This window comes from Oncorhynchus keta, chromosome 34 (genome assembly GCF_023373465.1).
Source record: "Oncorhynchus keta strain PuntledgeMale-10-30-2019 chromosome 34, Oket_V2, whole genome shotgun sequence".
NCBI classification, from domain to species: domain Eukaryota; kingdom Metazoa; phylum Chordata; class Actinopteri; order Salmoniformes; family Salmonidae; genus Oncorhynchus; species Oncorhynchus keta.
In genome coordinates, this window is record NC_068454.1 from 38,370,185 (window position 1) to 38,394,733 (window position 24,549).

Genomic DNA, 24,549 nt, shown 5'->3' on the forward strand with positions numbered 1-24,549 from the left:
CCGGACCCCATATATTGAAATAAAATGTGAAGCTAGCCTGAACAACGTTGACTCCTACTGGTATATGAGGCGTAATGCACTTCAGTGAGAACAAGTCTACCATCCACGTCTACCTCTATTTACCCTGCTTGACTGTGGAAACAAGCTGTGTTCGACAAGCTGAATAGCTGAGCTATAATCTCGACACATTTAGACATTAATCAGTTTCCATACTTGTTTGTGTAGACTACCTAAATAACATTGAATTATTGAAAGTAACTAACTTTTCTTACACATTTATGTAAAAGTAAATTCGAAGTGAGGTTGGGTTTATGTAGGCTACATTGACATCTAATTTTCCCAAAGGATAATTACAACTTGAAGCTAGGTATACTATCATTCGTCCATGGTTAATTGGATCTTTACAAGTAGTTACCATAAGACTAAATAAAGACGATTCCAAATTCATGATATTAATAATAAGCTTATATCTTTGGATATTGTTTTGTACATATATGTTATTCATAATATACAGTATATAGACTATGCAAGCAGAATAATCTCTCCTTCAAATATTGCTATTAGGTTTCAATCAATTAATGATTGAAATGTTGGATTCCCGTCTCCATCTCAACCAAAAATCTGAGTTAAAGAATAGCACTAAATCAAATCAAACTTTGAATACACTTCAAATATAGTTGGATTTGATTTAATCATATTCTTAAATGTTTGGTTGAGATGAAGACGTGAATCCAACATACTGTATTAATAACTTGTAGATTACATTTTTAAATCAACCAACCATCCTGCATATACAGGACAATATCCAAAGGTAAAACTGTACAGTATTATTAATATCATGAATTTAGCATCCTATTTATAGGGTTAACGGTAACTACTTCTAAACTTTCAAAGATCCAATCAACCATGGATGAACGATAGTATATCTAGCTACATGTACTTTGTTTGGCAAATCATTTGGGCAATGTAGCCTACATAAACGCAAACCTCACTCCGAACGACTTTCAACTATTCAATGTTATTTAGGTGGTCTACGCAAATGAGTCTGGAATCAATGTCTAAATGTGTTGAAATGATAGCTCAGAGGAAACGAACACAGCTTGATTGCTAAGCAGGGTACAGAGGTAGGCATCTGGATGGTGGACTTGTTATCATTGAAGTGCAATCGCCCTCATATACCAGTAGGAGTCACTGCTCAGGCAGAAATGGTTGGACTATGGCTTTATGTTTTATTTCAATATACCTCTTTATTTAGGTTGATAGCATGATGTTGAAACTACACCACTGATTTAAACATGCCATTTTACTATCAACATTTGAAACGATTGTCAAATAAAATATGTCTAATCAAATCTAAAATTGTACAATTTAAACCACTCAATAATTTTCAACATATACGTAGTTCTGATGACTATGTTGAAATTTAGATTGATGTAACAACCTGTTAGTTAGGTTAAGTCAATTTATTTAAGTTGAACTTTTACCTTCATTTCAATGTTTACAACTCTGGTGGAAATGTGGTGAAAACAGTACTGGTGGATGAGCTATTGTCTGAACTGAACTGTACATGGAAAAGTGGGCAACTATTTGGCCCCTACAAATTAAAACAAGTCAGGACATATCCTAAGGCCAGGCATTTTCTCAGTTGAGTTTCCGACTCAAAGTAGTCAAAAACACACAGTCTCAAAACAATGAAGAGCTGTTTTACTGGAGGCAATGGTTCACTGCAGAGTTTGGAGTAATTATGAGCTTCACTCATGACTTAGGATATATTTAATCCTAAATGAGAAATAGCAAAGAAGTGTAGCCTGTCAAGAAGAAAGCTGAGATAACCACTTAAAACGTTTTCCCAAAGCAAGGCAGATATCTCACAATTTCCATTGCATATCTCCATACCAACGGAAAAATCGCATTTGACCTCTTAAAGCAGGTTTGCATTTTCCGTCATTAATCTTTCTGGCAGCTCTGCAGAATGATCACTAGCTGGCACAGCACAGCCACACAGTCATACAATTTTAAACCTAACCCTAACCCCAAACACATTGCTAACCTTAATGCCTAACCCTAACCTTAAATGAAGACCAAACAGCACATTTTTGATTTCATACATTTAAAAAAAATAGCCAATTTTGACTTTGCAGCTGGCCCATTTAGTGAAAATCGATCAGTTCTGCCTCCAGGACAAGAATCATGACAATAAACGTCAACCTGCTCTTTTAAATGCTCAACACCTTACATACTTAAAACATATTCCTAATAACAGGGTAGACTTTAAACATTGATACTCCATAATTCATCCACTCTTGAAACATTGTATTTGATGGTGGTGCTGATTCAATTAGTAAGAGATACTAATTTGTCAGCAAATGGTGTGACCTATCCCCTCTGCTGCTAAGATCTCATCTGCCAAAAACCTCAATACATACACTCAACACGTACAGTATAACCTACTCATATTATGGGAGCAAAACATATATCTTTGACATTCTAAGTGTTTACCCTTTTGTTCATATTATCTCTTTCCAACAGACACCTGCATGTTCTCACATGGAGAGAACATTTTACTTTTCATAGCTGTTATTAAGTGCCTTGACAATCCCTATAAAGGACTGGTAAGGAAGTTGACAATGCTCTAGGCAGTTCCTAGTGTATATTTAGAAACAGGACCCCTGCCATTAACTAAACCTGTATATGGTTGTGAAAACTAACATTAATCCCCACGCTGCTGAACTAATGAAGGTGAAGGCACAATGGCACTGGGCCAATATCTTCCATAGGTGCCTTTTAGGGTTGACACATGCCCCTCGACTCCCAGGTAGTAGAATGGGTGTCAGGAATCTGTCTTTTAAAGTTCTAGTAAAAGGAAGTGTACAGGTGACAGCAGATGTGTGTGATGAGTTAAGTATGAAGTGTCTTCTTTACTAACCTTCTTTCCTTGAGGGCCCTCAGGTCCCATGTCACCATGTGGTCCGGGTAAACCCTGGGGAGGAACAAATAACACTCCTTAACAAGGGTACATGTGCTGCTGCTACTGTGCTGGAGGACACCATTCACATCTAGATATAAAGTGAAGGTTACCCAGATACTGATGCTAAATTACTGGGAAGAGCTAAAGAGTTTACAGCAGCCTGGTCACATAGACTAGACGTAAAATAGTAAGGGTAAATCCGGGACACTCAAATTAGTATGATACTGTATGTTATGTTTGGTATGGTTACATAAGACAGAAGGTTACTTAAGGCAAACACAAAAGTAGGGTGGTTGGTCAAGTGGAAGGGTGGACAGGGAAGCGTATAACGCGAACGTCTAGCAACTCAACTTTAGCGTTTTAGCATCTACTTACTATTTTTTTAGCTACTTTGCAACTACTTAGCATGTTAGCTAACCCCCCTAACCTGAACCCTTTAAACCTAATCCCTAACCCTTAGCCTAGCTAACGTTATCTACCTAGCTGACATTAGCATTAGACACCTAGCCACTTAGCTAACGTTAGTAATTAGAATTCGTAACATATCATACATTTTGCAAATGTTCTAATTATTTTCTTAACAAAGCATACGAAATGGACATCCACAAATGAATACATACCATACCAAACATAACATATCATACTATTTGGAGTGTACCGGATTTACATTCACTCTGTTCTGTCTACTCCTGAATCCAATCCAGGTTGATTACAGCCATTATCAACTACATTGTGTGTGTGTGCGTGGGAGGGAGGGAGGGGAAGGGAGCACGGAGTGAGTATGTACGTGCTTATAAAGGAGTTTCACAAAAGAATAACGCTTTGATCTGAATATGTGAATTTTCAAGGTACATGTCGCTGTTGTCTACCCACCTGGAGACCTCTGACACCTCTGGAGCCCATTGGACCCTCAGGACCCTGGGAGTGGACAGTCAATGAAACAGTAAAGAAAAGTAATGTATAAATCAGCCTGTAATACGACCAATAGAACAAAAGCATGACACAGAGAGCAGACAAATTTGATTATTCATACATACCCTGTCTCCTTTAATTCCTGGAATGCCACACTCGCCCCTCTCACCCTGTGTAATGGAAATCGAAAGCAATACGTCATATGAAATGAATGAACTGTAGCTTCAAAATAACAGAAATATTAATGGCAACTTGAATGACATACCATCTCTCCTTTGTAACCAGGTTTTCCCTGCAAATAAACACAGTATAATAGGTTAGAACGTGAGCAACAGTCGTACAGACACTGAGTATACCAAAGACTAGGAACACCTTCCTAATATTGAGTTGCCCCCCCACCCATTTGCCCTCAGAACAGCTTCAATTTGTCAGGACACGGACTCTACAAGGTGTTGAATACGTTCCACAGGGATGCTAGCCCATGTTGACTCCAATGCTTCCCACAGTTGTGTGAGGTTGGGTGGATGTCCTTTGGGTTGTGGACCATCCTTGATACACACGGAAAACTGTAAATCGTGAAAAATCCAGCAGCGTCACAGTTCTTGACACAATCCCGGTGCGCCTGGCACGTACAACCATACCCCGTTCAAAGGCACTTCAAACTTTTGTCTTGCCCATTCACCCTCTGAATGGCACACATACACAATCCATGTCTCAATTGTCTCAAGGCTTAAAAATCCTTCTTTAACCTGTCTCCTCCCCTTCATTTACACTGATTGAAATGGATTTAACAAGTGACATCAATAAGGGTTCATAGCTTTCACCTGGATTCACCTGGTCAGTCGATGTCGCCGAAAGAGTTCTTAATGTTTTGTATACTGAGTGTACATTGATCAATGCTTAGTCAATGTACAGCTAGCTATATTATGTTAATTTGAGCTAGGTTGCCGCAGCAACAGGAAATGTGAATTATTATTCTGATTATAATTTTTTGACATTTTTGTAGCGGTTGATACATTTTTCGTAAGGGAATATTACAAACTTCAGAAACCTTTTTAAACCTCATATACACTACACATTTTAAATGTGATGCATTGCAGGACATTTCTCCTCCAACAGGGTGATCAAATTAAGATCCTACATTTGTATCTATAGATGTCTGGATATCTGCAAATGTAATTGAAAATGTCATTAAAAAAAATACCTTGTGTTTAAGTGTATCACTCACCTCTCCACCATCCCGACCTGGAAGTCCACTTAGTCCTCCCTCTCCCTAAAAGGGAAGGAGAACAGGGCATCTGTATTATTTACACAGTACACACAGGAGCTATTTGATTTAGATTTCTCATATTTGGAATATATGTCTATACAAGCAAGGTAAGTGGAAATGTGCTGTATATTGCATCTTAGGGAGACATCAGGAACACAACAGGTATGTTCATCAACGAAATAATTCAACAGAATCATAACAAATCAAAGACCTTTGATCCTTTAAGACCAGGGGCTCCATCATCTCCTGGGCGACCCTTCTTCCCCTGTGGAATGAAGGAACAACATGAGATTCATTTAACTCACTTTAAAACAAAACATGTTTGACGGGAGGCCACTATCCATTGCAAATGATCTGCAGCGAGTCAGTTAAGTGATGATACCCAAGAAGATGGTGTTTGGAGGATATATTGGCACGGTGTCACTTTAATACAACGGGTTACCAACATATTTACATTTTAATTAAAAATGTTCTTTTGATTCATTTACTCTTTAATTCTTCCACAAGATGTAGTCCTGACACAAATCTAGGGTTGCTAGAGATGCAACCTAGTCGATCAGTCTTTTTGTTCTGTATCTATGGACGCGACCCAGTCGATCCGTCTTTTTGTTCTGTATCTAGAGACGCGACCCAGTTGTTCAGTCGTTCATTCTAAACGTTCCATTGCCATACTGGCTGGCAATGTTCTTATCCCTTGCTTGCTAGCTAGCCAAATATGGGTAACTTACAGTCATGTCAAACAGTGCAGCCAGAATAACAGCAAAGTACCTGCATTTGCTTAAGCTGTTTTCTAGTGACATTTATTTGGATAAATCCATAACAATAAGCTGATGAGATGCGATTTTGCCTGGCATAGAAAATGCGCTCACTCGTCAGGACACTGTCGTTCAGACGAGCTAGCCAACAACACAGCTGACGTACCTGTAACACATTCACTTCAGATTGAAGCTGGAAAGACTGCAAATTAGCTGCGTTTTTTGTTGTACATTTAAAAATATGGTTTTTTTTGTATATATACTTATAAAAAGTATTCTAGCTGAATAGTGATTTTGACTGGCTGAGAAACGCTGTCTGCCTTTCTGTCTTGTCCCGACACGTTCATTACTATGGGACAGCAGGAGATTTGAATATTGAAACAATGCTGCAAATGTTGGAGAGACAGACAGCAAGGTTTATACAAATCTCCAATGTTGAAAACTAAATGTTCGTCTAAAAGAAATGTGAGATAATGTCTGGATGCTTTTTATAGTGGAGATCAAGTTTATAAGTTGCTTGGCTGGGCTGATGGGACCGTGAATTGCACAGTCAGATGAAACAGTACATAGGCATTTTAACGTCATAGATTTAGCCGGGTCAATTTGTGGAATAGACACCGGCTGGAATGAGATTTTAACCAATCAGCATTCAGGATTAGACCCACCCGTTGTATAATGAAAGATTAACCATATCTGGCTACAGAAGTAGGGAAAAGTGAAAGTGAAGCATAGTTTCCCTGAGGGCGTTAGTTGTTCGGTCATTGCAGGTGGTAAAAGGACCTGAGGTCACAAGGGGGGTGGCTTTGTGTTTGTGTGTGTGTATGTCAAGGATGGACATGTTGCTGCTTGACCAAAAGGTGAGAGGTCAGGCACCTGGACAGCGTGAGGTTGTTGCCATTCGCAGCTTATCGTCGGTTTGTGGCCGTTAAACTGAAGAGAGTAATTATGAGAGCCTTTAAGTCTCAGTGTAAAAATGTAAGGAATCTCTCTGTAGAGAAAGCCCCTGGTTAATGACCATGCAACTGTCTGTCAGCACAAGACTGTCAGACTCTGAGGACCCTGACATTAACATGGCTGTCATCCATCCAGAGAGGGGCCTCTAGTCTGGTCCAATGATGTGGAAGATTTTTTTATATTTTTTTATTTTACCTTTATTTAACGAGGCAAGTCAGTTAAGAACAAATTCTTATTTTCAATGACAGCCTAGGAACAGTGGGTTAACTGCCTGTTCAGGGGCAGAACGACAGATTTGTACCTTGTCAGCTCGGGGATTTGAACTTGCAATTCGGTTACTAGTCCAACACTCTAACCACTAGGCTACCCTGCCGCCCCATTAGATCACGCACCTAGTGTCACAGTTTAAGCCCCCTCCAACATTCTCCATCTCTGACTAGCTGACAATGGAGCTAGTAAGTGTTATTTACGATGGCAAAGGTCCTGTTTTTATTGGGAGTAAAGGCCTTCATAGGATGCCCCTGGTTTCCATGGGGGACATCTTATGTGGGAAGGGAAACGTCCAATAGCTTGCCGGGACAGGCAACGCAAATCAGCAACTGAGGTTTATTGGAAGTATTCATTGTTTTTCTCAATCTATTTTGTCCTGCAGCATTTGGAAGTAAGAAAGACAGCTTGCTCTGTGCACAGGGGGTACCTCAACTAAACCAAGCAATTACCTCTGATATCAGAACTATGTTAGCTTCCTCTTTACAACATTCAGCACTTCAGCAACAAACAACTTTCTTTTATTTCAAAGGAGAAGTATTTTGTGATTGGGGAGTGTTTGGAAAGGACAGTGAAAGTACTTACAGTTGGACCACTGAGCCCTCTCTCACCCTTCTCACAGGCACATCGTTGGGCCAGGGGACACTTCAAAAAGGTAGGATAAGGTTTCAGAATCAACATGTAACTGTACAGTATATGACAATGCAGTGTCCCTGAACTTAATTATGTATTGGTTGAATGAGGATAGCATTTCAATTGCATCAAAATGTAATATTACCTACCCCCTTGTCAGCCAGGTCAGTCTGGGTAGAGAGAAATAAAACAGTGACAACCATTAGAGACAATCATACACCATCCAAAACATACATACAGAAATCATGTACATTTCCAACTCTACTGAACAAAAATATAAACACAACATGCAATCATTTCAACGATTTTACTGAGTTACAGTTCATATAAGGAAATCAGACAATTGAAATAAATTCATTAGGCCCTAATTTATGGATTTCATATGACTGGGCAGGGGCGCAGCCATGGATGGGCCTGGGAGGGCATAGACCCACCCACTTGGGAACCAGGCCCAGCCAATCAGAATGAGTTTTTCCCCACAAAGGGGCTTTATTACAGACATAAATACTCCTCAGTTTCATCAGCTGTCCTGGTGGCTGGTTTCAGATGATCCCGCAGGTGAAGAAGCTGGATGTGGAGGTCCTGGGTTGGCGTGATTACACGTGGTCTGTGATTGTGAGGCCGCTTAGACATACTGCCAAATTTTCTAAAACGACGTTGGAGGTGGCTTATGGTAGAGAAATAAACAATAAAATATCTGGCAACAGCTCTGGTCAACATTCCTTAAGTCAGCATGCCAATTACACGCTCCCTCAAAACTTGAGACATCTGTGGCATTGAGTTGTGTGAAAAAGATGCACATTTGAGTGGCCTTTTATTGTCTCCAGCACAAGGTGCACCTGTGTAATGATGATGCTCTTTAATGAGCTTCTTGATATGCAAACCTGTCTGGTGGATGGATTATCTTGGCAATGGAGAAATGCTCACTAACAGGGATGTAAACTAAATTTAAGAGAAGCTTATAGTGCATGTGGAATATTTCTGGGATCTTTTATTTCAGCTCACGAAACATAGGACTAACACTTTACATGTTGCGTTTATATTTTTGTTCAATATAGATTAAAAAGACAGGACTTGTAAACTCTAGCATATTGTATCATATTTCTGACTCCCCTTGTCACACACCATTTAAACCTCTAATCCTCTCATCTAGACTCTGAAAAGCCTGCTGTGTGAGTACAAGTGACTGTGGGGAGTTATCTGAATGATGGTTTCGTGCCAAGCTCTGTTTTGCTATGTTGCCACTTGAAAGAAATCAGTGAGTAGACATTCCATTGTAATACCCACGAGCCAAATGTAAACCACGTTATGATAAAAAAGAAGGCTAAGAATATCACTGAAAGTATCACTGAAAGAACCTGTCTGCTTCCACTCATATCCATCCACAAGAGGCCCTGTTTACCCTTATTGGGACAAAAAACCATGTGGCATAGCAGATTCAAAGTAAAGCCCATGGGATATGCACTCATAACATGCAGATGGTAAGGAGCCAAGACTATTGAAAAAATGTAAGACAGCTGAACAAAAAATACAAAATCCATGGCTGTCATCGATAGCCATTTATCATTTTGCATTTGTATAGCTATAAATTGTGGAATGTCAGTCATTCAGGCTCCATCCAGCCTGTATCCTTCTTTAAAAAACCTTCCTGAGAGGATTTTGGTTACAATATTCAAGATATCCCTAATTCAACTTTGATTACATCTAAATCACAACTGTATCATTGCATCATTATAACACCCAATATTGTGTTTCGGAGCCCTCCCTCCCCTTCATCCCTCCTCTCCTCCTTCTCATTTTCCACCTCTTCAGTCTAATTAACATGCTGCTCTGCCAGAGGCTGTCCCCCAAATGGCACCCTACTCCCTTTATCATTGACTCCTTGTGACCAGGGCCCATGGGGCTCTAGTCAAAGGTAGCACACTATGTGGCTAATAGGGTGCCATTTGGGACGCACCCAGAGCACTGACCTCAACTTAAGCAGTGACTCAAAATAGAATCCAAGTAGTGCCTTTGTTGCTGTTCGATGGCCACCCCGAGCAGGCGCTGCATCCCACATTCTCTCTTTCTCTCCCTATATTGCTTTCTCTTGTCATTCCACTTCCTCCCTCTCCCTCTATTGCTCACTCTCTCTCATGCTCTCTCTCTGTCTCTCTCGGGAGTTGTTGGTGTGCGGGTTGTGAGAGGGTTTGCTGTCCTTTTTGTGTGTGCGTATTTCTATATATGCAAGGCAGATCATACTCACAATTTCCGTGAGGACTTTCTCCACAATATCAGTATCCTGTAGATTGTGGAGGTATCGGGAAGCAGGAGAGCTGGCCAGCAGACGGAGCTGGGCCACGTTGGCTGGCTCATTGGCTGCACGGGTGATGCCCACCGTGAAGAACTTCACCCCCTGGTTCTTAGCGTCGGCGGCAGCTGAGAAGATGTCTGGGTTCCTGGGGTGGGAGATGCCGTCACTGAGTAGGACGGCCACCTTGATACTGCCTGGGCTGGACTCCTCCAGGTACATCTTAGTCATGTTGGTGATCGCGTAGGTGGTGTAGGTGCCGTGACCGATGTATAAAATGGGGGTGATGTGGGACTTGAAGTTGTCAGTGCCTCTCCACTGCTTAAAGGTCTGCTCGATGATGACGTGACTGCTGTACTGCAGCAGGGCCACCTTCCAGCTCAGACTGCGCCCGGTCTGCAGACGGACAGCCTGGAGCTTGTCCACCACATCCATGGCAAAGTGCTTCTCCTGCTCATGGTTCTCCTTGGCACTCTCAGAGCTGTCAAGCAGAAAGGAAAGCTCCAGACCGCAGTCCTCATCTAAAATGGCTGTGTTCATGTGCAGAGCTGTCAGACACACAATTGCGACAAGAGGCCATTCTATTGAAAAATGTCATTGTGGGTTATGAATGTGTTATGAAGTAGTTACGTACAGGTAACTGACAAAATAAAGGAAACACTTGAGTAAACGAGGGATACAAAATATATTGAAAGCAGGTGCTTCCATACAGGTGTGGTTCCTGAGTTAATTAAGCAATTAACATCCCATCATGCTTAGGGTTATGCATAAAAATGCCCAGTTGCCCATTATTCTGACTACCATGACTAGAGGAAGAGTTTCAGTGACTTTGAAAGAGTCTCAAAGGAGCATAGGGGGTTTAAAGCGTGTGTGTGTGTGTGTATATATATAAATAAATGTAAAAAAATATATAATAAATAGGTCACCAGATCTCAACCCAATTGAACAGTTTTGGGAGATTCTGGAGTGTCGTCTGAGACAGCGTCTTCCACCACAATCAACAAAACATCATATTATGGAATTTATCACGGACAAATAGTGTCGCACCGTTCCAATAGAGTTCCAGACACTTATAGAATTTATGCGAAGGCGCATTGAAGCTGTTCTGGCGGCTCGTGGTGGCCCAAAGCCCTACTAAGACACGTTATGTTGGTGTTTCCTTTATTTTTGCAGTTACCTGTAGGTGCACTTCAACTAAAGACTGTTTTCTATCTTGCCTCATTTTTAAATGACTTGGAATTGCAATCATTCAAAGTTATGACAGTCAAGTTGAAAATGTCTATGAAGCCAAAAACCCTATCTGAAATAAACCCTTTATCTCTATATTACATCTCTCACAAGGGCAGAAACACCAAGCTAAATCATGTTCATATGTTCTAAAAAATGCCGTAGGATATCAACACCTTGGGAATATAGCAGGTACAGTATGCCACAGGACATCCACTGATAAGATATATATCTATCTACTGTCTGTACCTGTGTTAACCAAATGTAAAAACTTTAGCATTTGATTTTATGATGTATGCTCAACCTCTTGTTTAGCTGGAATCTGATTTCTATTGGATTGATGAATTATGGTCACAGAAATGCGACATTATAAGACATCTGTGATCTCACTGTTTAAGCACCGTCTGAAATGAGCAACTTTTGCAATGAGCAACTGTACTATTAAAAAGAGGATGTCTTTTCTCATACCTTGTATATTATGTTTTTGCCCGTCAGGTGCAGTGGCTGCAGCTGCAGCTCGCAGCTGGGTCCCCCTGCCTCTGGGTCTCTTGTTCATTGTTCTCTCCTCATAGTAGTCCTGAGACCAGACACCCAACAGGCCTGCTACAAACAGGAGCCATGTCACTGTAGGGAACATCATTGTCCCTCCTGCAATAATAATGTTTGGAATTTTTATTTATTTAAAGAACAATCTACATGATGACTTCATGTTCAATGACGATGCCATGATTGGCAAACAATGTAGAGTATTTGAAAATTGATATTTGTGCACAAGATTAGCGCACAACAAGTCCTCAGATGAATCAACTGCACTAGTTTTTCATCTGAAACCATGAAATTTGTTAATTTCTCCCTCCCCCATTTTTATCATTTTTGAAATCACACACCCTCCCTCTATTATATATTTTTAACATGCATATAGGCAGATTGTCCTTTTACTGAGCAAAACTTGTAGACTCACAATCCAAAACCCTTTTTTTGCGTGCTGCAGATCCAGGTATCCTTGTGCCCCACTAAGTGCAATGTTCCAAAATGCTGGGGTTGTGCAGGTAGCGAGAGAAGAACAGCAGTGATGGAAGGTTCTAGTTAGTTCCCAGAGTGTGTAGCAGCAATAGCAACAATGATAGCCATCCTGAGGCACAGTGTGTCTGTGAGCCTCTGAGCCTCTCCCTACTCCTTCATAAAAGAGGAGGGAACACCAGATCCCGCAAGACCCCGCCAAGGCTCTGGTTCCTGCTCGGCCCTCAGGGCAAGGGCAGACTGGGGTTGGGTTTCAGCACTTAAAGGTTTGTGTAGAGATGATAAAGATGCATCCAAGCATCTTATATATGGTTGATATGGTTGTGTAAAGTCATCATTTTTATGAGTGGTGTATATGGGTCACTAACTATTATTTTCATCCCTGAAATGTAACTCCATCCTTCCCATCTGTATTTGACTAAATAAGAGGAAAATGGATAAGGGAGGAAGTGTTGTTGTCTTAAAGACCAATAACTTTCCCTCTTACATACCACAGGATCCTACCGTGCTTGTCATGTGATCAGAGTTTAGTGCATTGGGCTCATCTGGTCTTCCTCATTGTGTGTGGAGAATGCTTTGTCCTGTGGTAATTGATGGGTTAATAACTCTGCCTCAAAGTCTTACATTTGTTCGCAAGAGGTTTGCATGTAGTTTCCATACATGGAACAGCTATTCATAGTTACTTCAAATCAAATCCAATTGTATTTGTCACACACACACACACACACACACACACACACACACACACACACACACACACACACACACACACACACACACACACACACACACACACACACACACACACACACACACACACACACGTTTAGCTGATGTTATTGCAGGTGTAGCGAAGTGCTTGTGTTCCTAGCTCTAATTGTAATATCTAACAAGTAATATCTAACCATTTCACAACAATACATACAAATCTAAAGGAATAGAATTACGAATATATTAAATATTTGGGGAGCAATGTCAGAGCGGCATAGACTAAGATAGTGTAAAATAGGATTGAAAAGAATACAGTAAATACAGTGGGGCAAAAAAGTATTTAGTCAGCCACCAATTGTGCAAGTTCTCCCACTTAAAAAGATGAGAGAGGCCTGTACCTATGATGAAAATTACAGGCCTCTCATCTTTTTAAATGGGAGAACTTGCACAATTGGTGGCTGACTAAATACTTTTTTGCCCCACTGTACATATGAGTAATGCAAAATATGTAAACATGAGGAGTGCCAGACATACCTGTGTATTTAAAAAAAAAAAAAAAAAACTTTGGGGTTGTATCTGTTCTTGCTGATTTTGCTGTTGGTCAGAATACTCAATACTCACACTGAGATGACTTCTTCAGTTCAGTGCAGCTAAGCTTTGTGTAATGAGCCGTAGGGAACTAGGGATATGTGAACAATGGTTAATAGGAGGCAGGCTGAAGTGAACATATGGCACATATTGAGGTTGGGAGGCATGGATATACACTGAGTATTCCAAAGATTAGGAACACCCTACTAATATTGAGTTGAAGCCCCCCCCACTTTTACCCTCAGAACAGCCTCACTTTGTCGGGGCATGGACTATACAAGGTGTCGAAAGCGTTCCACAAGGGGCCCATGTAGACTCCTACACTTTCCACAGTTGTCTCAAGTTGGCTGGATGTCATTTGGGTGGTGGACCATTCTTTCAAAAATCCTTCTTTAACCTGTCCCCCCTTAACTCGGGTATCCTCACGGTGGAAAAGCAGTTGTTAACCTGATGAAGTGCTCTTGATCTTCCGGAATCCTTTAAAGAGATTACTATCTGACTGCACTCTGCTGCTGGCTGGCCCCTGACCTTTGTACCGGTATGGTGCGAGTGGTGGCTGGTCCTGTGCAGACTGGTTGGGAATAATACAACTCTACGCCAGCTGTGCTCTTGGTGACGAGACGTTTTATTCCGGACCTGCAGGCGGCAAGTAATCAGAGGAGAACTGACACTCAAGAATGTTGCGCTGAATAATGGCTTGGTTAACTCTACTCCCAAACCTTCTTTGCACTGACAAGAGAGAAAGATTGAGATGACAACCCTTTCAATGTATCTTACCGGTATATCATGTAAAAAAAACGCACACTTGTGATACCTTGTTGATTCTATCCGATGCATTGTTTATCTTGAACCTTTGGCTCTCTTAGTTCAAATGCCTAAGTAACTAACCTGTGCCAACTCTGGCAAGATGTTAAAGCAGCTGACTGAGCAGTGAGTCACTTCTCTTGTTAGTAAGCATATATGAATCTGAGAGCAGGGTAATAACATCATTATGAAGGGACCAATCAGTGAGCACGGTTATGATGATGTCATTATGAAGGGACCAATCAGAGAGCAAGGTTATGATAATGTCATTATGAAGGGGACCAATCTGTGAGCAAGGTTATGATAATGTCATTATGAAGGGACCAATCAGAGAGCAGGGTTATGACGATATTAGTTAGGGACCAATTAGAGAGCAGGGTTTGGTTATGACCATGTAATTTTAAAGGGAACAATCAGAGGTCATTATGTTGATGTCGTTATCGATCAGTCACACATTTTGGTGGGGATTTTGCCATTCCAAAAGGTTCCATGCATAAGTGATATTACTTGAGTAGCCGATGTCAGGAGAGCCTGGGCTACACATTCCCATTGTTGTCCAATAATGGCAGAAGTTTGGTAGCCTATACACACTCATTTTGGGGTAGTTTGGTTGCCTATATTCACTCACTATTCCAGACCAGAGGTAGCCTGTTCTCTCTACTCTGAATTTATATTACGAGAGCATACAGTTGGGCAACACATTGCCGTTGTCCAATAATGGCAGGCGTTTGGTTGTCTCAGCCTGCCTATAGCATGTGGTGCCCAGGCCTGCTGCAACATTTACCTGGATGATGACACCTACAGTTTGTAGTTGACCTTCAAAACCAATCAGTCCTAATTACCTACAGGTGTGAATGAGTGACTGAATGGGCAGTGTGGAGTTAAGTCATTTGTTTTGGGCTAGATAGAAATAAAATGCTGCAGTTAAGGGCATGCCAGAGAAATGTCTGACAATGCCGGATTCAGCTGGGCCTTAACCCTGCTTACTGTATAACTGAATTCAATAGGAGAAAAAACGTGAATAGCGAGCCAGTCCAGGCTTACATCACATTTGGGGGGATTTTGTGCACTCATATTGCTGGCTTGTAGTGGTTGGTTTAAGAATTAGCATGCTTCTTCCTTTTTTGGTAATCTGCACTTTTCCCATCTCCCCAGCAGGAGCCCATGGTGGGGGCAGGGATGGCGTGTTGGGGCCTGGCTCCAACTCTCTGGGGACACAGGGCGGATACCGTGTCTGGTGGTCGGCTAGACAGCAGCATTTTAAATATCTGAAACAATATTCCAACTTATGAAGCTGTAATAAAATTGACTTTGCATATTTTTCTAAAACTGCCTCATTTGGTGATTTGTACAAGGGAAACTAATAGGCCATTCTAAGGTTGAGGTCCTTCTCATTAAACAAAAAGGTGGTGTAGTCTACTTAGTGGCCCTATAAAGTTAGGTGACTGCCATAAAACTCATGCCCAAAAGCCAGTTTTCGAATGGGCAGCGTGGTGAGTACTTTCACCATTTCAAAGTAGTTAACTGGGTGAGACTTCCTATGGCAGTGTTTCCTACCCGTTTTCTGTCGTCTGGTGCAAACTGAAACATAACAGTATGCCCGTGGAAGGCAGAACAGTAGTGGATGGCCAAACTGGTTTGACTACTATGATGTAGGCCTACCTTGATGTGACTTCTGTTAACTTCCATCATGAAGGATTAGAAAATATCCCAAATGTGGGACTTTGGTAATAGAATGACAAGGCACTAGGCCAGGGTTTCCCTAATTCAGTCCTCTGGACCCCAAGGTGTGCACATATTGGTTTTTGTCCTAGCACTACACAGATGATTCAAATAATCAACTAATCATCAAGCTTTGATCATTTGAATCAGCTGTGTAGTCAAGGCAAAAACAAAAACATGCACCCCTTGAGGTCCAGAGGACTGAGTTAATGTCACCAAGATGAAGTTCTGGTAGCTTTGAAATTGACCACTAGTAGGAGCTTGCACATATCGTCTCATAACCAGATGACTTGTTTGAACAGTAAACAGAACATTTATTTGAAAAAAGGTTCTAGGGGGCACACAGAGGGAAAGACATTGTCTCTACCAGCTGAATCATTCCAGCCTTTTTCATCTGAAGAGGAAACAGAACATAAATTAATTCAAATCAACACAAATGCATACAAAACAGAATAGTGTACGTTTGGCTGTGTCAGCTTTGTCAAATGTACTATGACAACGTTAATTTGATGAATAGATCAGTGAAATGACAGTGGGCTTACAGTACCTGCCCAGTTCATCAAAATGCATGAATCAACGGCACCTTGATAGTTATTGGGCTCTCCTTTATTCCACTTGTGGTAATCAAATTTGGAGCCATCAGTCCAGAACCATTGCCTGTCCTGTAGGGAAGAATTGTAGTCTCAGCAGCAAAGAAATCCCACATTCACATTGTTATTTGGTATGCTTGCAGGAAGCAAGAACTTCTAAAATCCAATAGCCATTTCCTTTCTTCCATCACACATTGTAAACCATAAAAGCTACCCACAACTTAAAAGTGCAGATTGGCACTGTTGCGTGGAAAAAACATTGATACTACCTATACTTTTCACATTATAACCATCTGTATAAATCCCAAAGCATTTCAATGGGTGTAGTCTTGAATGTTAAGTTTTACACCACTTGACCAAGAAAAAACATTCAAACTTTAGAAACTTGCAGACTGGTCTGGAATGAATTTCACTTAATGCTAACATGCCGGTGTAGCAGGTAGCCTAGTGGTTAGAGCGTTGGGCCAGTAACCGAGAGGTTGCTGGATCAAATCTCTGAACTGACAAGGTAAAAACCTGTCCTTCTGTCCCTGAACAAGGCAGTTAACCCACTGTTCCCTTGTCGTCATTGTAAATAAAGAATAGCTTCTTAACCGACTTGCCAAGTTAAATTGGTTGCTTGTATACAGCTTTGATACCATTTAAACTATAACCATTTGAAAAGCTTGAGGCACATTTTGATTCACCACTGCTCTTTATATGTTGAAAGAGATAATGTTAGATTTAGGAAATGAAGTCTTACTAAGAGTCAGATGAACGCATAGATACCATTTAGGTCTTTAGCTGTCACACCCTGACCATAGTTTGCTTTGTATGTTTCTATGTTTTGTTTGGTCAGGGTGTGATCTGAGTGGGCATTCTATGTTGGATGTCTAGTTTGTCTGTTTCTGTGTTTGGGCCTGATATGGTTCTCAATCAGAGGCAGGTGTTAGTCATTGTCTCTGATTGGGAACCATATTTAAGTAGACTGTTTTGTGTTGGGTTTTGTGGGTGGTTGTTTCCTGTCTTTGTGTTTGTTGCAACAAATAGGGCTGTTTTGGTTTTGCCACGTTTATTGTTTTGTATTACGTTCATGTTGAGTTTTCCTGTATTAAAAACATGAACTATAACCATGCTGCATTTTGGTCCGCCTCTCCTTCCCAGGAGGAAATCCGTTACATTAGCATGCTAGCTGTTCCTGTAGACTTCGTCATTGAGCAAATGCTAGGTAGCAATGGCTCCAGAAACTACCTTCTTTCAAACCGTACGCAGAGAGAAGTGGTATACGAGTTCATAAAAAAATACAAATAAATTGACCTAAACCCCAGCCTCTGGAATAGCCTGCCAGATAACCTGAATTTGACACCTTTTCAGCCTCAGTTTGTTACTTTGTTTATCCTGTGTTGTGTAGTAAATATTATAATATAAAAGCTTGATTTGATTTACTCAAATATGACATTTGGTACCTTTGTACCATCTAGCGGAACAGCTTCATATCCTCAATCCAGGCAGCAGGTAAATCCCTATCCGTGTTCACCACCACAGCCTGTAGATGTTGGTAATCTGCATAGCTGTGCACAGACGCCAGGTTTGCTCCTAGGGACACACAATGTAGCTAGAGAAAGAGGTAGACAGGGACAAAGTAGAGTCATACTGGAAGTATTAGTCAGCAGTCTGAGAATGTCTTCTGGTCTCAATCAAATATTAATCATCGCAGGCTCTTTTAATCATGCTCCTACAGATATTGTGTCTGTCTTAACCCATGTCCTGTGGGTTCCAATATACAAGAGGTCTGATTGCACACAAAAGTATTCCAAGCTTATAGACATTTCAATTTCGGTGTTTTACATGAAGCACTGGTTAAAAAAATAAAAGCAAAAAGCACCTTTAAGGTAAAGTCAAACTAAATAAGCGAGTGGATTTCAATTGAACTTTCCCTTTAGTTTAAGTCACAGTAGATGGTAAGCAGGATACCTCTGCATCAGGCCAGTTCCTTTCAGTCTCGACAAACAGGAAGCAGTGTGATCCAAATCGTAACCAATCTTCTGGGCATGGTCTCCTTGCTGCCCTTCTCACCATGATCTTCTCCTCTGCCCCTGGAAGAACAGACAGGAATTCAAATGGACCAGTCAGAAATGTTCACAAACTGCCTCCGCATACTTATTTCGATAAGTAGAAAAATCTACGTAGTAATAGTGCAGATTAGTCTGACGTGTTTCATCATGTCACCCAGCTCTGGATTCTCACATGGCCTTTTCCAGCAACTATAATGGAATTGTAACCAGGCCAAATTCAAAACCAAGAGGAGTTTGTTCAGTGTTTTCCTCCAGCAAATTCACCGAGACAAGAACTAGCAGAAATAAAGTTTAGGGTAGGCCTCATCACCGGAATTACAAAAAAAGATTTTATATACTGAAGTATTCGGTGTGTGTTCTTGGTTCAGTTTGTCTTACCTGCTGCACCACTCAGAGCAAAGGCAGCACGGCGCAGCAGAGAAATGGTTGACGTCACCAGCAAAGTCAATAGTGAGCGTACGGATTGTGGGAGAGGGAATTAATAGTAAGTTCTGAAGAGCCTGTTTAGCTCGAGAATGAGAAGTTTTATACTTTTTCACCCCAGATTTTCCTTGCAATATCTGCAGACAGCAGTAGCTATAGGGACTAGTTACGACCGCACTATTGTCGTCACACAAAAATCCAGTACACGACACACCCCTAGTGCGCAGTTCACAAATAAACCCTTCTCCATGTGTCACAGGCTTGCAGTAAGGACGTGCAAAAATATGCTTTGTCGTGCCCTCTTCACGACTATCTTGGTGTGTTTGGACCTATGCCCTCAGACAAACCATCAAACAAGCAGTGTCAATACAGGACTAAGATTGAATCCTACTACACCGGCTCTGATGCTCGTCGGATGTGGCAGGGCTTGAAAACTATTAAGGACTACAAAGCCTGCAAGCCTACCAGACGAGCTAAATGCCTTTTATGCTCGCTTCGAGGCAAGCAACACTAAAGCATGCATGAGAGCACCAGCTGTTCTGGACGACTGTGTGATAACTCTCTCGGTAACAGATGTGAGCAAGACCTATAAACAGGTCAACATTCAAAAAGCTGTGGGGCCGGACGAATTACCAGGACGTGTACTCAAAGCATGTGCTGACCAGCAGTTCCTGCTTCCACTAAGCCTTTCTCTGCTAATGACATCAGCAACGGCTGATGCATCTGAAAAGGACGCCTCGGCTGTATGGCTGGATGAGTGGAGTAGACTATCCATGCCGCGTTGTACTTTCCAATTCCTTGCCAAATTGTTACATGGTCAAAACCATGTGTCAAAAGGAGGGATGGTGGGTCTTGTAAATAATATTGGTGTACAGTAGGTTTTACTGTGTTTTCAGAACATTTCTGCAAGAAATTTTTGATTGGCATGACTAACAATGTTGGATGCGACATTTCAGTATCCGCTGCGTCCCATGTGCTGACTGGCCGTCCCATGAGAATGATGGGATGATGATTTCCCCCAGAACAGGTTGTCCCTGCAAGGAATGGAGGAAGACATGGTTGAGTATTGTGTCACCCTTAACAATGTTATTAAGACTCTTTCCCCCGGGTGAAGGCGTCTTTGCCCAACCTGGCAGGTGGAGCTGAGCACTATTTGAACCCGGATGATTTTGTGGTGGTCAAAGACTTCAGGAGAGAGAGTTGGAAGGACCCCCGTTGGAGAGGGCCGTACCAGTTCTTCTGACCACCACCACTGTGGAAACCTGACAAACGGTGAGATCTGTCCTAAGCCAAAGGGACCAATGCAGGCCCGGAATAGTGGCCCAGAATTAGATGGTCATCGGAGAAGGAGAGCCCAGCTGGGTCCTCATAACAGAGGACTGATGGAATGACCACTATCAAGTTTTCTGATGAGTATGACTCTCTAAAGGGTCTAAAATGAAATAAAGCCTTAGACAAAGATTGGTACATTTTCTATGCTTTTAAATCAGCTTCCAAAGCAAAACATTATCGCCATGTTAAACCAGTGGCTTCGTCAAGAATGAAATTAAATTAATCAGCCACAATTAGGGACGCCCCTCGGGGGAAACAACATATTTGATACAGCAATGCCCACAGGCAAAAGGAGACCAATCTGGTCAAAACATTATGGTAAACATAAAGGGGAAGGAAATTCCTATGTTGGTAGATACAGGTGCTTAATTAAACCCTTATGGTATCTCCTCCACCCTGGTAATACATTTTGAAACAAAACCCATGCCATATTCCATAGGACCAATGAATGTTGAAAATGATTTTCTGTATTCACCCAGCCAACCATGTAACTTGTTAGGTAGAGACTTGTTAACTAAATCTAATGCTACAATTTATTTTATCCCAAACGATGAGATATTAAACCACTGAGTAAGCAGGCAAATTGAACCACTCCCCCAGGAGGAGTGGAGGTCTGACACAGTTTCCCAGTCTATCCTGTGTCAGGTGCCAGACTCATTACCTTAAAAGGAAGCTCCCTCCAAAGTTTCTCTCCCCTTCTGAATTGGCTGATGTAGTTTATAATTTCGGCACATTACATATTCATCTCAAAATAATAGACATTTAATGAGTGTGAAGCAGAAAGTGAATATCCAACAGAAATTGGTAATACATATTAAGAGTAACATTGTTAGGGTATGCTGAAATGTAAAAAAAAGGCCTTTGAATAAGGAGAAAGTTATCATATTTGTTTTGTTTGTTTCAAAAATCAAATCAAATCAAATTTTATTTGTCACATACACATGGTTAGCAGATGTTAAATGCGAGTGTAGCGAAATGCTTGTGCTTCTAGTTCCGACAATGCAGTGATAACCAACAAGTAATCTAACTAACAATTCCAAAACTACTGTCTTATACACAGTGTAAGGGGATAAGGAACATGTACATAAGGATATATGAATGAGTGATGGTACAGAGCAGCATACAGTAGATGGTATCGAGTACAGTATATACATATGAGATGAGTGTGTAGACAAAGTAAACAAAGTGGCATAGTTAAAGTGGCTAGTGATACATGTGTTACATAAGGATGCAGTCGATGATGTAGAGTACAGTATATACATATGCATATGAGATGAATAATGTAGGGTAAGTAACATTATATAAGGTAGCATTGTTTAAAGTGGCTAGTGATATATTTACATAATTCCCATCAATTCCCATTATTAAAATGGCTGGAGTTGGGTCAGTGTCAATGACAGTGTGTTGGCAGCAGCCACTCAATGTTAGTGGTGGCTGTTTAACAGTCTGATGGCCTTGAGATAGAAGCTGTTTTTCAGTCTCTCGGTCCCAGCTTTGATGCACCTGTACTGACCTCGCCTTCTGGATGATAGCGGGGTGAACAGGCAGTGGTTCGGGTGGTTGATGTCCTTGATGATCTTTATGGCCTTCCTGTAACAACGGGTGGTGTAGGTGTCCTGGAGGGCAGGTAGTTTGCCCCCGGTGATGCGTTGTGCAGTCCTCACTACCCTCTGGAGAGCCTTACGGTTGAGGGCGGAGCAGTTGCCGTACCAGGCGGTGATACAGCCCGCCAGGATGCTCTCGATTGTGCATCTGTAGAAGTTTGTGAGTGCTTTTGGTGACAAGCCGAATTTCTTCAGCCTCCTGAGGTTGAATAGGCGCTGCTGCGCCTTCTTCACGACGCTGTCAGTGTGAGTGGACCAATTCAGTTTGTCTGTGATGTGTATGCCGAGGAACTTAAAACTAGCTACCCTCTCCACTACTGTTCCATCGATGTGGATAGGGGGTGTTCCCTCTGCTGTTTCCTGAAGTCCACAATCATCTCCTTAGTTTTGTTGACGTTGAGTGTGAGGTTATTTTCCTGACACCACACTCCGAGGGCCCTCACCTCCTCCCTGTAGGCCGTCTCGTCGTTGTTGGTAATCAAGCCTACCACTGTTGTGTCGTCCGCAAACTTGATGATTGAGTTGGAGGCGTGCGTGGCCACGCAGTCGTGGGTGAACAGGGAGTACAGGAGAGGGCTCAGAACGCACCCTTGTGGGGCCCCCGTGTTGAGGATCAGCGGGGAGGAGATGTTGTTGCCTACCCTCACCACCTGGGGGTACCCAGTTGCACAGGGCGGGGTCGACACCCAGGGTCTTGAGCTTGATGACGAGCTTGGAGGGTACTATGGTGTTGAATGGCGAGCTGTAATCGATGAACAGCATTCTCACGTAGGTATTCCTCTTGTCCAGGTGGGTTAGGGCAGTGTGCAGTGTGGTTGAGATTGCATCGTCTGTGGACCTATTTGGGCGGTAAGCAAATTGGAGTGGGTCTAGGGTGTCAGGTAGGGTGGAGGTGATATGGTCCTTGACTAGTCTCTCAAAGCACTTCATGATGACGGAAGTGAGTGCTACGGGCGGTAGTCGTTTAGCTCAGTTACCTTAGCTTTCTTGGGAACAGGAACAATGGTGGCCCTCTTGAAGCATGTGGGAACAGCAGACTGGTATAGGGATTGATTGAATATGTCCGTAAACACACCGGCCAGCTGGTCTGCGCATGCTCTGAGGGCGCGGCTGGGGATGCCGTCTGGGCCTGCAGCCTTGCGAGGGTTAACACGTTTAAATGTCTTACTCACCTCGGCTGCAGTGAAGGAGAGACCGCATGTTTCCGTTGCAGGCCGTGTCAGTGGCACTGTATTGTCCTCAAAGCGGGCAAAAAAGTTATTTAGTCTGCCTGGGAGCAAGACATCCTGGTCCGTGACTGGGCTGGATTTCATCTTGTAGTCCGTGATTGACTGTAGACCCTGCCACATGCCTCTTGTGTCTGAGCCATTGAATTGAGATTCCACTTTGTCTCTATACTGACGCTTAGCTTGTTTAATAGCCTTGCGGAGGGAATAGCTGCACTGTTTGTATTCAGTCATGTTGCCAGACACCTTGCCCTGATTAAAAGCAGTGGTTCGCGCTTTCAGTTTCACGCGAATGCTGCCATCAATCCACGGTTTCTGGTTAGGGAATGTTTTTATCGTTGCTATGGGAACGACATCTTCGACGCACGTTCTAATGAACTCGCACACCGAATCAGCGTATTCGTCAATATTCCCATCTGACGCAATACGAAACATGTCCCAGTCCACGTGATGGAAGCAGTCTTGGAGTGTAGAGTCAGCTTGGTCTGACCAGCGTTGGACAGACCTCAGCGTGGGAGCCTCTTGTTTTAATTTCTGCCTGTAGGCAGAAATGGAGTCGTGGTCAGCTTTTCCGAAAGGGGGGCGGGGCAGGGCCTTATATGCGTCGCGGAAGTTAGAGTAACAATGATCCAAGGTTTTACCACCCCTGGTTGCGCAATCGATATGCTGATAAAATTTAGGGAGTCTTGTTTTCAGATTGGCTTTGTTAAAATCCCCAGCTACAATGAATGCAGCCTCCGGATAAATGTTTTCCAGTTTGCAAAGAGTTAAATAAAGTTCGTTCAGAGCCATCGATGTGTCTGCTTGGGGGGGGATATATACGGCTGTGATTATAATCGAAGAGAATTCTCTTGGAAGATAATGCGGTCTACATTTGATTGTGAGGAATTCTAAATCAGGTGAACAGAAGGATTTGAGTTCCTGTATGTTTCCTTCATCACACCATGTCCCGTTAGTCATGAGGCATACGCCCCGCCACTCTTCTTACCAGAGAGATGTTTGTTTCTGTCCGCGCGATGCGTGGAGAAACCCGTTGGCTGCACCGCCCTGGATAGCGTCTTCCCAGTAAGCCATGTTTCCGTAAAGCAGAGAACGTTGCAGTCTCTGATGTCCCTCTGGAATGCCACCCTTGCTCGGATTTCATCAACCTTGTTGTCGAGAGACTGGACATTGGCAAGAAGAATACTGGGAAGTGGTGC

General features: G+C 42.2%; 1 protein-coding gene and 1 long non-coding RNA gene across 2 annotated transcripts in view; both read right to left on the reverse strand.

The window, feature by feature from the left end:
• LOC118367092 (collagen alpha-1(XXVIII) chain-like) overlaps positions 1-12,488 on the reverse strand; it is a 35,995-nt gene extending 23,507 nt beyond the window's left edge. The window contains exons 1-11 of the mRNA XM_035750121.2: positions 12,238-12,488; positions 11,745-11,924; positions 10,005-10,597; positions 7,909-7,929; positions 7,712-7,771; positions 5,362-5,415; positions 5,109-5,153; positions 4,146-4,172; positions 4,006-4,050; positions 3,842-3,886; positions 2,927-2,980 (exon numbers count right to left, since the gene is read on the reverse strand). Coding sequence (XP_035606014.1) covers positions 2,927-2,980; positions 3,842-3,886; positions 4,006-4,050; positions 4,146-4,172; positions 5,109-5,153; positions 5,362-5,415; positions 7,712-7,771; positions 7,909-7,929; positions 10,005-10,597; positions 11,745-11,916 — 1,116 coding nt within the window. The 5' untranslated portion in view covers positions 11,917-11,924; positions 12,238-12,488. The remainder of the gene's footprint in view (positions 1-2,926; positions 2,981-3,841; positions 3,887-4,005; positions 4,051-4,145; positions 4,173-5,108; positions 5,154-5,361; positions 5,416-7,711; positions 7,772-7,908; positions 7,930-10,004; positions 10,598-11,744; positions 11,925-12,237) is intronic.
• A 3,893-nt stretch (positions 12,489-16,381) lies between these two features.
• LOC118366685 (uncharacterized) lies at positions 16,382-17,610 on the reverse strand. The gene is made up of 3 exons (XR_004821999.2): positions 17,454-17,610; positions 16,669-16,783; positions 16,382-16,515 (listed from the first exon to the last, which is right to left on the reverse strand). It is a non-coding gene; the product is annotated as an uncharacterized LOC118366685 (long non-coding RNA).
• Between the last annotated feature and the right edge of the window lie 6,939 nt (positions 17,611-24,549).